The sequence below is a fragment of the Toxotes jaculatrix genome, chromosome 6 (genome assembly GCF_017976425.1).
Source record: "Toxotes jaculatrix isolate fToxJac2 chromosome 6, fToxJac2.pri, whole genome shotgun sequence".
Taxonomy (NCBI): Eukaryota; Metazoa; Chordata; class Actinopteri; family Toxotidae; genus Toxotes; species Toxotes jaculatrix.
This window is the reverse complement of record NC_054399.1, coordinates 5,180,350-5,195,030: the sequence shown is the minus strand read 5'-3', so window position 1 is coordinate 5,195,030 and position 14,681 is coordinate 5,180,350. Positions and strand designations below refer to the sequence as shown.

The following is a 14,681-nucleotide window of genomic DNA, read 5'->3' as shown; positions in this document are numbered from 1 at the left end:
GCAAGGCCGAATTTTAGAAAAAAAGAATTTATTTATTTATTCACAAGGAAACCAAAGGCTTTAAAATTTTAACTCCTTAAATTCCTGAAAATCCATATTATCTTCCTCACTCTTCTGCTTTTACATTTATACACAAACATATGACACTACACATGTCGTTTCCGTGCTGTGCTACGTTTGATTGTACTTCTTATTTTTATATAAATGTCACAGCTTTTAAATCAGCAATCTACAAGAATCATCCACTGCAAATGAAAACAAAAGCGCTGCAGATCACAAGTGGCAAAACCACAACAACAGAATGCCCCCTTTAGTGTTATTGCAAACATACAGAGTAACAAAGCAATCAACAGCCATTTTTATGTTACGAAACTACTTCAGTTTAACTTAAAGACTCCATAAGATCAGGCAGCCAACAACCCACAATATAAAAGAGAGCGACTGCTTCTCTACAGTGCTCTTCACTCTGAACTACGCATCCTGAAAACACGTTCGTGATTAAATATAATATCGACCACAGTTGTCAAAATTTTCAAGTTACAATTTGCAGGTACTGTGTGAATGCTGAACCTGGTCCCAACATCTGGATCAAAAGCTGGTGTTAAAATCATGTTTACATTACAGCTGTACAACTTCATAGATTACAGCCTCGATTACTCACCTCTATGTAACATCCAACATATTTAGTGAATAGAAAGGCCTGCCAGTTTTCATTTAGAGCATGCTGCCACTAGTTAAATAAAGCTTAAATACATGAGAAATACACTAGTCCTGGATTTATTTAGTAAAATCTGCTGTTGCAGCACCTCTGAGGTTGATCGCTTACAATGACTTGTAGGATTTTCACAGCTTTACACGACGGGCTTGTTCCATTTTTGGGGGAAAAAAAAAAAAAAAAAAATTGTAAGTGACTGATGTTTGATGTTTAAACGCAGTTGGTGGCCAGCACCAAAATATAACGATCATTTTCTTAAAGACATCTAAAGCCTATTAGTTCTTTTATCAGTCTGCTGGATGACAACATCAGTACACCCTTCCCTGCATAGTATGGTGGTCCAGTTGTACATACATCAGCAATAATCCGAAGTTACATTTAGTGTTTAAAAAAATCACATTCATATATTTTACAGGCCCCAATTTTGAACAAAACCGTTAAGCATTCGTGTAAATTTCTCTCATTCCTCACCAAGTGTGACAGGATATAAGAGAGCAAAGGCTAAACTGATTATATCAAGTGCTCAGCTGGGTCTGCAGTCTGCAATGCAAAAGCAAGGAGCCGTATAAAGGATGCTCTAAGTCTCTGGTAGGGACAGTGCACGCTACTTTAGCTAGTGAGGGGAACACAGGTTGTGGCTTAATGCTCTATGCAAGGCCTGTTGTAGCCAGCGTGTTGTGGGGCAGTATGTTATAACCGCAGGTGGGTGACTTACAGGGTTGTGTTTGATAAATAAGTGCTCACCAATCCCAGTCAGCTCATCTGTGACCCCCTCCCCGAGCGCTGAGAGCAGATGTGTTTAAGGTCACTTGAGTGCTCATTTGTGGGAAGGAGAGAGGGAGGGTATTTCCCCCTTCGCTGAATAAAGGTGAGACATTTGGCTCCGTGACGAAGTCTATTTGGAGGTAGCGGCAGGCACGTTGATGGAAAGCGCCCGGCGTGGGGCGTTTGAGACTTGCCGCTGCTGGGACAAGAAGGACTGGCCGGGTGACAGCATGGAGGAGGTACGGCCGCCGAGGCGTGATTCAATGGCCAACTTCTGAAAGCTCAGACTCTGAGGAAGAACAAACACAGCACTCTGACAATCAACTTTCTGCTCCACCTTTAATATACAGTAAATATCAATAACGCGATGACAGGCAGGATACAAAGCAAAGAAAATCTCCTCTTACCTTGTTATACCATGCTGTGACAATCAGCTTCTCCTCGTACTCTCTCAGCCTGGCCTGCTCACATTGACGCTGGGAGGCAAAATGAAATGAGTTAGATTTGAAAACAGTCCTTTAAAAACATCTTGTATGTTCATATTACTAACATTTATCAAAGACTGTGAACGGGGCAAAAATACAAATTTACCTCCAGGCTGAGAATCTGCTTGTCCCGATCTGCCAGCTGGTTCCTCAGAGCCTGGATCTCAGCGGTGGCTGGATTCAGTTTAGGGTCCAGGGCTCGGATCACCTACAAAGAGGAAAAAAAAAAAAAGAAAAGAAAAGAAAAGAAGGACAATACTGAAAAACTCTGGCAATACTTAAAAAAAGTAGATTAGGTTTAGGGATTCTATAAAATACAATAATTCAAACAGAAATTATCCTCTCATCACTCACATTGCGAGCTTTCTCCAGGTACATTTTGTACCTCTCTTCCATGGCCCTCATGTCATCGTCCTTCTTCTTCAGAGCGGCCATCAGCTCATCCACCTTCAAGGCTTAGAGGCATCGAAGTCATTATGAGGATTAAATTACGTCATGTTGTACTGTTTGTGCTTTTTGGAGCAGGCAAAAGTTTAATTTTGCATTATGTATTCCGCAGAAATGATGTGATCGGTGACGTGAGACTTACAGGTCTGAGTGTTGTCAGGCTGAAGGTCCTCCAGCAGCTCTTTCTTCTTCATGATTTCATCCTGAGCCTCGTTCAGCTGGACCCTGAGGAAACAAGAGCTGTTATTTTACCTCCCCCCTACTTGAGAAGATGGAAGTTTTTTTTTTTTTTTCACACCTCACAGCTTATCAAAGCACTGACCCAGGACTCACACTTACATGTGTGCATCAAGTTTCCGCTTCAGGTTTGACTGCAACGGGAAAAAAACAGACTTGGAGGCGTCAACAAATACAAAGGTTACGTTTGGTTAAAGTGATTCATTCTGTACTGTGAAATTAATTTTAAAAAATACAATGAGGAGGCTTTTACCTCTAAATCAGCTCAAAATTTTGACTGAAAATATGAACTGGCGTGATTTTCTAATGTAATGCCATGCCAGCACAGCCTAATAAGATTAACTCTGTGGGAGGGGGGGCGCATTTTCCTCTGTATCGGTGCCAGTGCATGCTGGCACACTCACATCATCGGGTTTGGCCGCCTGACTCTGCAGAGCCTTCTGGAGGTCCTCCACCTGCTGCTGCAGCTCACTGATCCGCTCTCGGCTCAACCTGCAGATGTGTCACAATGCAGAGGAGGGAAGCAACAACACGCAGGAAGGACACATTTGAAAAATATCAGCCCACATAACATGGCAGAGCTAAAGATTATGAACAACAAAGCCTGCCGTGGACTATCAGAGAAATTAACCTCTGTCACATCTATCTGTGGCTGACTTACACACTCACCTGTTCTCAGTGTCCAGTTCACTGCGTGTCTTGTGCGCTTCCTCCAGCTGAGCCTGCAGAGCAGCGATCCTCTCCCGCTCATATTCCTCCTTCTGCACCCTCAGCATCTTGTTCTCATGCTGCAGCCTGATGAACTTTTCTCTGAACAGTCGCACAGAATTAAGTCAGTGTTCACACAACAGAGCGGAAAGAAAACAAATCCTATAATGTCAGAGTCAGTATCGATTACCTGTACTCCATGGGTAATAATTCAGCTGCCAGGTTATCGTGGCTGGGGCTGCCAGAAGGAAGCACACCTACATGGAAAAATTGTGTGTATTTTAGAATATCAAAGCAACAAGTGGATACGCAGGGTCATTGTTGTTAGATGTGACTAGATACCTGCTTGAGAGAGCTGGTGTTGTTGAGCCTGAGTGCAGCACAGCTCCTCATTGATCTCCTTAAGAGAATCTCTTTCGATGATGATCCTCTAGTGGAGGTTTTTAAAACAACAGTAACATTTGTTAGTTGAGAGTTTGACCTCAGCTAGAGTGAGTAAAATCTTTTGTCATTTCTTCCCGACACATTTCAAACACTGCCACACCTCTTTCTCCTTCATCACGGTTTCGTGCTTCTCCTCCAGCTTTTTCATCTCAAAGGCGAGGTTGTCTGCTCGCCTCGTCTCCTCAGACAACTTCCTGTGTAGCTCCTGGACCTAAATAAATTTTTCCAAACTAATTATGAACTGACTTTTATTTGAGGATGGAGTCTCCCTTTCATTTCCGGCCATCATTTACCTGTCTCTTGTATGTTTCGAGTTGTGCGCGAGCAGCGTTGGCCTTGCGTAGCTCTTCCTCCAAGCTGACAGTGTTCTGCATGTACGTCATGTTATTCTCCTCCAGCAGCTTCATCTGCCTCTTCAGATCACCCAGATTCTCCAGTTTACGCTTGTACGTTTCCACGGAGGCCTCCAGCATCACCACTCGATCTGAGCAGTTCCTACGTGAATGAACGAAAAGTAAATGCAGAAACATCAGTGAACGAGCTCATGGGTTAAGAGCTTTGGGGCACTTCCAGCCTACATGTAAGATGTGAACCAAATAGAAAAGTAGGCTAATAGGCTGCATGGAGCCAGCATTATCTGATAAATCAGGGGAAGGGCACACTTCAAAGTCAACTTTAAGGTCCAGGATTCAATAGTGCAAAACAAATATGTTTTCATGCTTGAGAAAAAATGTGTAGGTCAGTTAGACTACACTATTCATCACACTACTAGAATCGTGACAAAGAACTGCTTCAGAAAGAAGCATCTTCTGTCTTTTTAAGCTCTGATCCCTGGTTTCCACTAGACATTTCTGCCCTGTGAATATATTCTGTGTCACTGTTATTGAGACATAATTTACAATATGTTGTATTTACATACAACATTTACTTTAGCTGGAAGAATACTGTACATTGTGTATTGAGGCTGTTTTCCTGTTTCCACTTCATTTGTTTGGGCTCGAGCAAGAATAACCTTCGTTGTCAAGGCTGGGCAAAACACAACATCAGCTAATTTTGCTGATTATACCCTCTTGTCTGGCTGAGTATTTGCCAATCAGTGAAATCATGGTCCTGGCCTTCCCTCTCCCTCTAACTGTCTCAGCTGTCTGCTAATCTCTCATTAGGAGGCAACAAAAGCTGTCTGTCTGTATCCTGCTCCTTGAAACCTGCTTTTCAATCTTACTTGGTTTATTTTTGTGATCTGCCCTGTGAATTAACGAGGGACACTTCTCCACTTCCCTACACTCACAGACCTCAGAACATCCAGTTCGTCTTTGAGGGCTCGAGATTCTTCCGCCAGGCTGGTGAGCTCGTCGTTACGGTGCTGAACCTCGATCAGCTGCTTCTCCAACTCCTCACAGTGGATGCGGTAGTCATCTTTAGCAGCCTCCAGCCTAAAAAGAGGCAAATACACATAATCGTTCAGTCTTTCACAACCATAATGAGTTTGCTGCCGTACAACTAAGCAGAAAGTGACAAACCTGAAGTTCTCCTCCTGTAGTGTCTCCAGCTGTTGCTGTAACTGGCTGTGTTTTCTTCCTGAGGGTGTGCTGGGGTCATCGAACGTGTCGAGCTGATTGGCCCGGTCAGTTAGGACATCATTTTCAGCCAATAAGCTGTTTCGTTCTTCTTGCAGAACAGCCACCTGTCCAGGTACAACAAGGTGTTAGACCCACTCTCACAGGGGATCTGAATTTAAGTTGAGTTAAACTTACAAACAAACAAAAAAAAAACATTCACATCAAGTTACCAGGGACATTTAGTGATGTTAAATCTCTGGTCAATTATTTCATGCAAAGCAGCAAAGTCACATCTGAGCGTCAAAAGACGCCGACCCCTGCTATCACAGATTACTCTGTTCCTCTCCCAGCTGTTAAAGCAAACAGTGCAGTTAATCCATGCTGGTAGCAGAGCACAGACAATGGGCACTTTAAGCAAACATGTTAATACACGGTTAGTCAGTTTTACTTCTCACCCACCATCTCCCTCAAGTGTATTTTTCCACCAGACATCGGACTATTAGTCTGAGATTAACATGTCGTTGTTTAAAATTCCTGCATTTCTACTATCTGGATAAAAACCACCTCTACGATCAGTGTCTCACATTAGAAACTACACATTTAACTAGGTCTGGCATACATGGTTGAAATCAGTATACATACACATTGTATCAGATATACATATCTATGATGCATACATACCACAGTATGGCAAATATACGCAAAATAATATAATTAAAGTGGCGTTCAGTGCAATGAACGCTTCACTAACTCATTTTGTTGCCCTCAATTTTCAGTTAGCTTAAAATCAATCATTTAGACACTCACAGGATTTTTGTAAAATTATATCATAAGATTAAATGATCACAAAGTGTGATAAACAACAACATTGAAGTTTTGTCCAGCTCTGCCTCTAACTTCTGCTCTCCTCCTCTATGGACTATGCTGTAAGCTCAAACAGACAAAGAGGCAGTTTGAAATAAAGTTCTGTTGTTTTCACCATAAAAAGCTGACAAAATGATTATTATGACAGAGATGTCCCCGGGTGAATTACTGGAGTAATTACCCCTGAATATCAAAGCACACATTGCATAACTTGTCCCGAACGGGATCCTGATTGAACCGTCTGTTAGCTGAGTTAGAGTAAACAGCTGGTTTAGATGGGTTTAGTTTTGCCAAACGACCGGCCATGTTGGACTTACCTCGGTGCGGCGAGAGACGAGCAAGACTGGGGACAGAACAAATCAATCTGTCGAGAGTCCAGTTGAACAGTTGATCAGTGGCTAAATTTAGTCTGTCTGTGCAGTGCTGAGTGAGGCCCTCTAGCAGCGGCACGGTATGGGCTGGTTGCCACAGTAGGAGCAAACAGAGCCCAGACTGTAAGCTCACAGTCCTTCTGCCACAGCAGCTCCAAACAATGGACCCAAGCATTACAGCAAATTACACAACTCCTGTTTACACTGTACGGTAGGCACGCATGTGTGTGTATGTGCGTGCGTGTGTGTGTGTGCTCTGTATTTACCTGTATGTCCAGCTCTTGACAACGTTGGGCCAATGCTTCCTTCTCAGTTAAAAGTTCAGCAAGGTCCTCAAGGGCTTTTTTTAACTGGACACATGAAAGAGAAGTTGAAATAAGTAATACACACACTCACTGTCTCTCACACGCCAGAAACATAGATAGACTGGTTCTGCTGCAATATTCAGGTCAGATGTTTCTGAAGGCATGAAATCCTTCTTTAACCATCACCTCCTCTTCATGTACTGCATATTTTCCCTCTTGACAAAGGTGGATCTAATGGTGAGATAATCGAGGAGTGGCCATGTTAGACTCGTTACACAGTACACCTCCTGCCGTCCTGCCACCTGTCGAGGCAGCTGATGCCAAGAGCGCTGCCGTGTTTAGTGAGAGCCAACATTTGAGCTCTGGGATTCTCTGCACAGTGGTCATCCGTTTCCTCAAACAGATCCACAGAAATAAACGTCTCAGTGAGGAGCTCCAGGAGGTCAGAGTGAATCCCTTGAAATGGTGATGTTGGCTTTGGATCTGACACTAACTGTCTGCCAAATGTTAGGCTTTTCTATATGTTGAATAGCTGATTAACCAACATAACATGAACGAAACATTTTGATCATCAAATTAATTTAATTTTTCAATTATTTTCTAAATATTGAAAGTGGTTTTACTTGCCTTTCTCCCTTTTGTATCACTGTATCATCACACTTGAGCGTTAAAGTTAGAGCCACAACATATATGGTGCAGATTTTTATGTTCAGTTGATAATTAAGAATACACATCCACAGCAGAAAGAACTGATTTCCTCCCTTTTGGAGGGATCTCTGTAGTAATAACACTGACCTGCTGTTCCAAGTCCCCTGACAGCTCTGCTCCAAATGGGGCCACTGTCTCTTTACTCATGAGCTGGAGAGGGAAAACAAAGTCAGTTTTTTTTTTTTTTTTTTACACACAGAATCATTAACAGAGCTGCAAAGTCTCCCTTGACAACTACTGCTGCTGCCGACATCCCTTTGAAACACTTTGAGGCAAATTGCAGATACTCAGAAAGGTAGAACTGTCAAGTTTTTTGGACTTTTCTAAAATACGAAGGAGAAAATTGGTATTAAGATGGACTGACCTCCTGGATGGCTGTCATGACAACATGCTGCACAGACTCCTCCAAAGTCATGATGATCTGAATGTATTCTGTCAATGAAGAGAGAAATACCATCAAACACATCAGCTATTATTTCTGTGTCCCACTTCCAAATGTACCTTAATACTGCCGTCATTGATTTCCCAACCCGGCTGCCTGATGGGCTCTGCCTTTGTCAGTGGCTTGGCAGGACAATAATTAAACACTGTTTGGCTGATGTACTTAACTGGATTTTGATGGAACAGTTCCCCCTTCTATCTGCACTGTACAGCATGTATAGGGTTTACATTTGAGCATTTCTCTGCATCTACTTTGTGAAGACAAATTGTGCCTAACATCCACGCGGTCACATACCTTGTTTACGCTCACATCTGACAGCACAGCCCAGTATGAGCTGCAGCAGCCTCCCCAGCTCCACAGGATCTGAATGCTCTGCCACCAGGGCCACATCCGGCAAGGGAAAGTCTGAGATCTCTTGGCCTAAGACCTGATGGGAGACAGAGATAAAGCGCTTAACGTGTGAGCGCGCTACTACTCTCTAAATGCAAGTATACACAATTACAGCGAGCGAAACTGTGTTGATTTTAAAAGCTCCACGTGTCAACAAACTAAGACAATTGCTGAACAAATTATTTCAGTCATGTGTTAATTTAGCAAAATTAATAGAAATAAATGCTTGGGCTTCAGTACTCTGTGGTATTGCGGATGTACTGTGTACCAGACTTGAACTGCTTGTTTTGATCTCAACTACACTCTATATTTTCCTTATGCAGGTCACCTGGGGCTTTGCACTAAGTAAACAGCGCCTACTACAACTCCCACAGGCACCGAATGAACACACAAAGTCTAGAGTAGATACTCCTTCCATTCACCCAATAACTGTGCAAACACAAGGGGGAGCTTGTGTACATGGCCACAGCCTACCTCATTGTAATAATCAAGCACCATCTGAAGGATCTTCTTCAGGTTGTTCATCTAGGGAGATCACACACAAGACTATGAAACGTTATGAACTCAGTTTATAGTGCAAATATGAACCAAGACGACAAAGCTACAAGAAAAAATAATTGTTAATTAACTGTTATAATCATGCAATGACAAAATGAACTTTCACATGAACACAAGTGGGAAAATGTCAGGCCCTTTTCACAGCAGACATTTTGTCATATAAGAGTAAGAAACACAATCCTCCTGACAACATTAACAATGACTCTGCTCTATTAAAGTGTCCCAGTGAGCCATGACAGTGTGACAGCGAGCCAGTGCGCACAACAGACCTTTTCTTTGGCAGACATTTTGACTGAAGCAGGGAAAGCACAGGCGTACATAACAACGCAAACAATAGATTCATTCCATTAAGCACCCCAGTAAGCCATATCAGTGAGTGAGCATGCTCAATACCAGGGACCTGGAACTGGCTCACCTAAATGGAGGGCAGCCATCATTAATGTTATAAATTCCACGTGTGCTTTCCGGCTTTGACAAGTCAACATGTCTGCTGTGAAAAGGGTCTTTACCAGGACCCTGAAACTGAAGCAGCTAAATGGACCATCAATTATATTATTCACACTTGTGCTTTTCCTATTGTCAAAATGTCTTCTGTGAAAGAGGGCCATTAGGGAAGAAAAAGGCAGTAGCAGGGAAAACACAGTCACAGCCAAACAGAAAGAAAGGGAATGGCATGCATTTTCTTTCTTTCCTAAATCACCCTTACTGACATATGTGGACAAACATACATAATCTACACATTTCACCAGAGGAGTCAGAGCGCAGGGTCAGAGTGCAGGCTAAGCCGGGAGCAGATCCCCCTGGAGCAGGTAGGAGGTCAGTGTCAAGGACAGTTGAGCAGGACTGAAGCAAACAGAGGATTTAGCACACAGGGGGGGTTCAGCAAAATATGAAGAGAAAGGTCAGAGAGGACACATGGAGGATCAGGGAGATGGCTCTGCTCTGTACCTTCAGTCTCCAGTTGTCCTCAACATCTGCTTTGATACGACCGAGCCATCCATCAGTGAACCACGCTGGGTCTCTGCAGCACGCACACAACATCAGAGACACACACAAAGAACAGTCAACAACTTCTCAAAAACAGTACACCATGCAAGGACAAATCCTTCCTTACATAATATGAATTATTATATATCATTCTTCTGCCACGCTGAATGTATTTCACAAGGTATTTCTGAATTAAAGGGTGGCAGTTTACTTCTCTCCACCTTTGTATTTCAGAGAGTTGTTTGCTACATTTCCCAGAATCCTTTTCAATAATCCATGGAAAACAGGAGTGTTCTTTTCATCCGGCTGCAGATACAAGAACATGCTGAAAGAGTAATAGTGATAGTATAAACAGCTGAGGGTGAGTCTAACCACTCACTCAAAACAAAACTTGCTTTTCCACCTTTTGTGCATTTTAGACACTCAAGACTGCTGTCTGGAAAGAACCTGGCCAACCCTTCCACTGCAATGTATTTCTACCTAAGTGAATCAACACTGGTGCCTACTGATAAATCTAAAAATAAGTCATTGTTCTTTGGTTTTAAGTGTCCAACACCAAAATCCTATGTTTAAAAATTAAGCTTTTCTGGGTTTTAAGGTGGAATCGGTGAACAAAAGAGTTAATGGTTTGCAAGAGTGACTGTAAATAAAGTCTTTGCAGAATAGCCAGATATCATGAGCAATGGGGCAGAGCTGTGTGCCATTTTCCTGAGTGAGTGAGTGAGTGAGTGAGTGAGTGAGTGAGTGAGTGAGTGTGTGTGTGTGTGTGTGCGTGCACCCTCTCACATCTGATGCAGTGCCTGTGAAATTGCTGCTCCAGTGGTCAGCTCCTCTACTGTTCTGCAGGGTGCAGGAGTGTTAAAGGTCTGCAGCTGAGAGGCAGAAAACACAGCATCATCAAGGAGAGTACAGGGAATAATGCAGCTATGCTTTTTATTAATCAAGATACCATTCAATGGAGAGAAGAGAATTGGGGACTGAGACAAACTGACAGATAGATGGATAGTGAGATGGAAGGCTGGACTGGATGGGACTGGTGATAGTCCAAAATGAGAAAACTACCATTTGAAAACACTGGCATCTGGAATTAAAAGTCAGCCCACTTTCAAACTTTTAAAGTTATGTGTCTGACTGACTTGGACAAAAAGGGTTTTGTTTTTTTGTTTTTTTGCTGTTTATCTATCCTCTTTCTTGTTAATCAGATCAGATAAGAGTAACTTTATTAATCCCCCGAGGGAAATTCTTTGGTTACAATCAAACTCCTAATGGAAAATGAAGAAAATTATACGTAGCATACAGAAGAGTTGGAAGATAGGGGAAAAAATCTACGATAAATAAAATAAAAATAGAATAATGAATAAACAGATAAGTAATCGCTGTCTCTTGGATGCAGCCGCAGGATTTAAATGTCAGATGAACCTGACAAGAGATCCAGTTAACAAACCCTTTATCCTATTACTAACCCGCAAGAAAGCCACCAAAACATGGATTCACACCCACGGAGAGGCGCAGGTGTAGCAATGCTAGCTAGCTGTGCCTCAGGTGCACGAAGGTACTGAACTACTGCTGGTGTTAGCTACATTTAATCAGTTACATAACGCTAACAAAAACATCCAAATTGCCACATTCCACAAATATCTCTGAGTTAATTGGATTAGCACTCTAAATCCAGAGGGGATCAACGAAACTGTGGGATATTGTTGTCATTGTGCCTGCTAAGAGGTAACTTTATACCCACTAGCCTGCGGTACGTTAGGACCAAGCTCCCTGCTCCGGAGCGTGGACTGGCTGTGCAACACTAAAAACAAACGGCTGAAACTGAAGCTAATCTCTATAATAACGACATCCAGCGGCTGCTGTCTGACTGACTGACGACTGCCTGCTCTGGTTCATGTTCACATTCATTTTCTCTCAGCTAGTAAACTGTGTTTTCGCTAACAACCCCCCCACCCCCCCACTACCTACAAACAGGTATTTAAATCGCCTCAATGGTCTCCGCGTCTCAGGCGACACATTCGCGTTAACAAAAAACACTCACCCATATGATGAGGCTCTCGACCAGTGCCGTTTTGTTATCGTCCATTTGTTCTTTTTTTAGCGAAAATATTTAAATCCACCTGTAAGCAACGCTCTTCCGCTCCTTTCCTCTGCATTTGACCTCACCTGCTGCCAAGAGGTAGGTCTCTAACGACTAATGCGTATAGAGGCGGGTCGTGACCGCCGTTGCGCCACGAAAACAACGTAACGTGTCCGTGAATGGCGCAGCTCCTTACTTCTTTGACGTCCACTCGCGCGCAGCTCTGGTTGAGGTGAAAGTGAGAGGACACGGGCCGGATCCAATCAGATTCGAGATCCATGATGATTGACGGCTGTTTAAACCTCGTTGTAGCCAATCAATGAGTGCGGTCTACGACGTCCGTACGCCCACATTACGTGAGAGAAATCACAACGGTTGGGAGCTGTGTGATTATCAGACGGCTTGCACTCATTATCGAGTGTTGTGGTACAAATCTATATCTTACTAGGAAATAATCACTGAGTACAGCGAAATAAAAAACTGTTGTGGTGGCCAGTTCACATTTTAAACTTATGTTTTCTTAATTTTATGACACACTACACGTGCTACACCTACGTTTTTATTACTTTATTTATTAGAAAGTTCATAATAAAGTACTAATGTAAAATTCTATTTTTACTAAGTGGAAGTACAAAAGTATTATCAACAAAATGCTCCTAATGTATCAAAGTAAGTATTAATTATGCAGAAAAATATGTAACTGTGCCGTATATAATTCTGTATGCAATTGTATCTGTATATTGTATATATTTCTTAATCAAATTAATTTAACTTTACAAGTGTACTTCACTTCTATTTAAAATGAAACGAGGTTTTTCTTAACTGTTCATTCATTTGTTTGCTTTTTTCTTTGTTTGGCCTCATTTTGTCTGCCAACAGTACCAGTGATCATGCTCTGCCAACATGAACTCTTAATTGCAGTTGGTTTCATGTTTGACTACATGACCTACTGTAAAATACTACATTACCTCACCCCATAGCCAACACAAAGCCTTTTCTCTAATCAACGCTCTTCCCAGATAGCCACTAAAACCCTGGCAGCATGTCAGCCCCTCCCTGACAGTAAATCATTACCCATGAATATAATAAACCGTCTCATGTTATCCATTTATACGTGTCACCTGAGAGTGTTAGTAATTGAAATTCAGAGGCTACACTGTGTTCCCAATACTACGGCTTTAGTCATAAAAGATAACAAATCTCACGTTACCTGTTCTCTTGAGGCACAATATGGAAAATTCCAAACAAATCATAGAATAGAATAGAATAGAATGCCTTTTATTGTCATTGGACATCTTTTACATGTACAACGAGATGGAAAGCATCTCCTTCTCCAGTGCAACATGTATGAATATACAACATAGAATAGAATAAAATAAAATAAAATAAGATTAAGTTAAGTAACTTAAGTAAAGTTAAGTAAGTTTAGTGCAAAATCATAGAGATGAGGAGGGATGTATCATGGACACATGTGGCCTTATTATTTAATTTGAATTTACATCATCCTGTAGGGGAAGAAAGTGATCACTGAGTATGGTTTGCATGTCAGACTCTGCAGAGATTGGACTTTACACAGCTGGTCTACAGGAATGGGCTCTGTCCTGTGTTTAACTGTCAGTAGGTGAGCACATCACTGCCTCTCTGAGACCCTGACCCTCTCTGACTGATGGCTGCTATTTTTAGATAACCTGAACCACAGAGACTACCTCTCTTTAGCTTCTATCAGAGGTGAGGTGAAGGGCCTGAGTAAATATTTGCCAGGATATTTTTGCCACAGCTGTCATGATGAACTATGTGAAGATTATCACATCTTCACTTACTATCAGATGCTGGAAGAGTTTTTTTTTAATTTTTTATTTTTTTTACTTAACTGACATTTACATTTGCTACAATAGGACATATACTACAACAGCAGTCAATACTGTGTTACTGCATTTTTAGTCGTTTCGCCAGCACCTGGCTTTGTGTTCATTTTAAAAGAATTGTACAATGTGATAATAATATTTCAGAAATGATTGATCACAGACATAAACCTTGCTTTCACACTAAAACTTGAATGTGTGATAGGCCTTCTTTCTTTTGCTGGGTTTATTATCTACAGTGTTAATGTCAGTAACAACCACATGCATTTCACAACCAATAGTTTATAGGTAAGAGAAGAATTATGTGAGGCGGCGCTGTTGGCAGAGTAAACTTTCAGTAAATGATCAACAAAGTCAGATCCAACCTACTTAAACACAGTGTGGGAGGGATCTGGTCTGGCTTTGATCTGGTGGAAAGTCATGTGACCCAAATAGTCTGCCTCTGACCAGTCTGAAGAGAGAATTTCTTTGCTGCTTAGACGCAACAAACTGAATATTTTTACCTCAAAAATTCATCACAGTCTGTTGTAAAGTTTTGTAATCAAGTTGGAGTTGTCCCGCTGTGCACGAAGCACTGCATTATTGATCTGACAGCATTACTGGTCCCTTTAAGCAGGAAGACAAGCTGATATTGGGGGGTGTAGTTAATCATTAACAGGCAGCTCCAATTTATTTTGTACAGTGATGCTGTCAGGCAGCACTTCACTTCCCTCTAGGAGACAGCGACTACCTATCAGCTGCCATTTCTAGATCAACT

At 42.0% G+C, this 14,681-nt stretch overlaps 1 protein-coding gene across 2 annotated transcripts; it reads right to left on the bottom strand.

Annotated features, from left to right (window-relative positions):
- Nucleotides 1-73: 73 nt before the first annotated feature.
- hook1 (hook microtubule-tethering protein 1) lies at nt 74-12,160 on the bottom strand. Of its 2 annotated transcripts, XM_041040061.1 has the most exons (22): nt 12,024-12,160; nt 10,772-10,857; nt 9,947-10,019; nt 8,915-8,965; nt 8,345-8,477; nt 7,973-8,040; nt 7,696-7,758; nt 6,862-6,945; nt 5,322-5,485; nt 5,094-5,234; nt 4,095-4,296; nt 3,902-4,012; nt 3,700-3,787; nt 3,548-3,614; nt 3,319-3,459; nt 3,054-3,141; nt 2,752-2,783; nt 2,555-2,637; nt 2,320-2,420; nt 2,072-2,173; nt 1,888-1,956; nt 74-1,769 (listed from the first exon to the last, which is right to left on the bottom strand). In XM_041040061.1, the coding sequence occupies exons 1-22, from the start codon at nt 12,066-12,068 to the stop codon at nt 1,611-1,613; spliced, it is 2,151 nt and encodes a 716-aa protein (XP_040895995.1). In that variant the 5' UTR covers nt 12,069-12,160; the 3' UTR covers nt 74-1,610. The 2 variants fall into 2 exon arrangements, 1 of the variants encoding a protein (XP_040895995.1); XR_005894191.1 differs by lacking the exons at nt 74-1,769; nt 1,888-1,956 and having other exon boundaries at nt 2,151-2,173; nt 2,320-2,426; nt 2,489-2,637.
- Nucleotides 12,161-14,681: the final 2,521 nt, after the last annotated feature.

Excerpts from the sequence above, each read along its gene's own strand:
- hook1 (XM_041040061.1), bottom strand. The coding sequence starts at position 12,068 with ATGGACGATAACAAAACGGCACTGGTCGAGAGCCTCATCATATGG. Across the intron at positions 5,235-5,321 it reads CTACAGGAGGAGAACTTCAG|GCTGGAGGCTGCTAAAGATG; the intron begins GTTTGTCACTTT and ends GCCTCTTTTTAG. Across the intron at positions 4,013-4,094 it reads TCGAAACATACAAGAGACAG|GTCCAGGAGCTACACAGGAA; the intron begins GTAAATGATGGC and ends AAATTTATTTAG.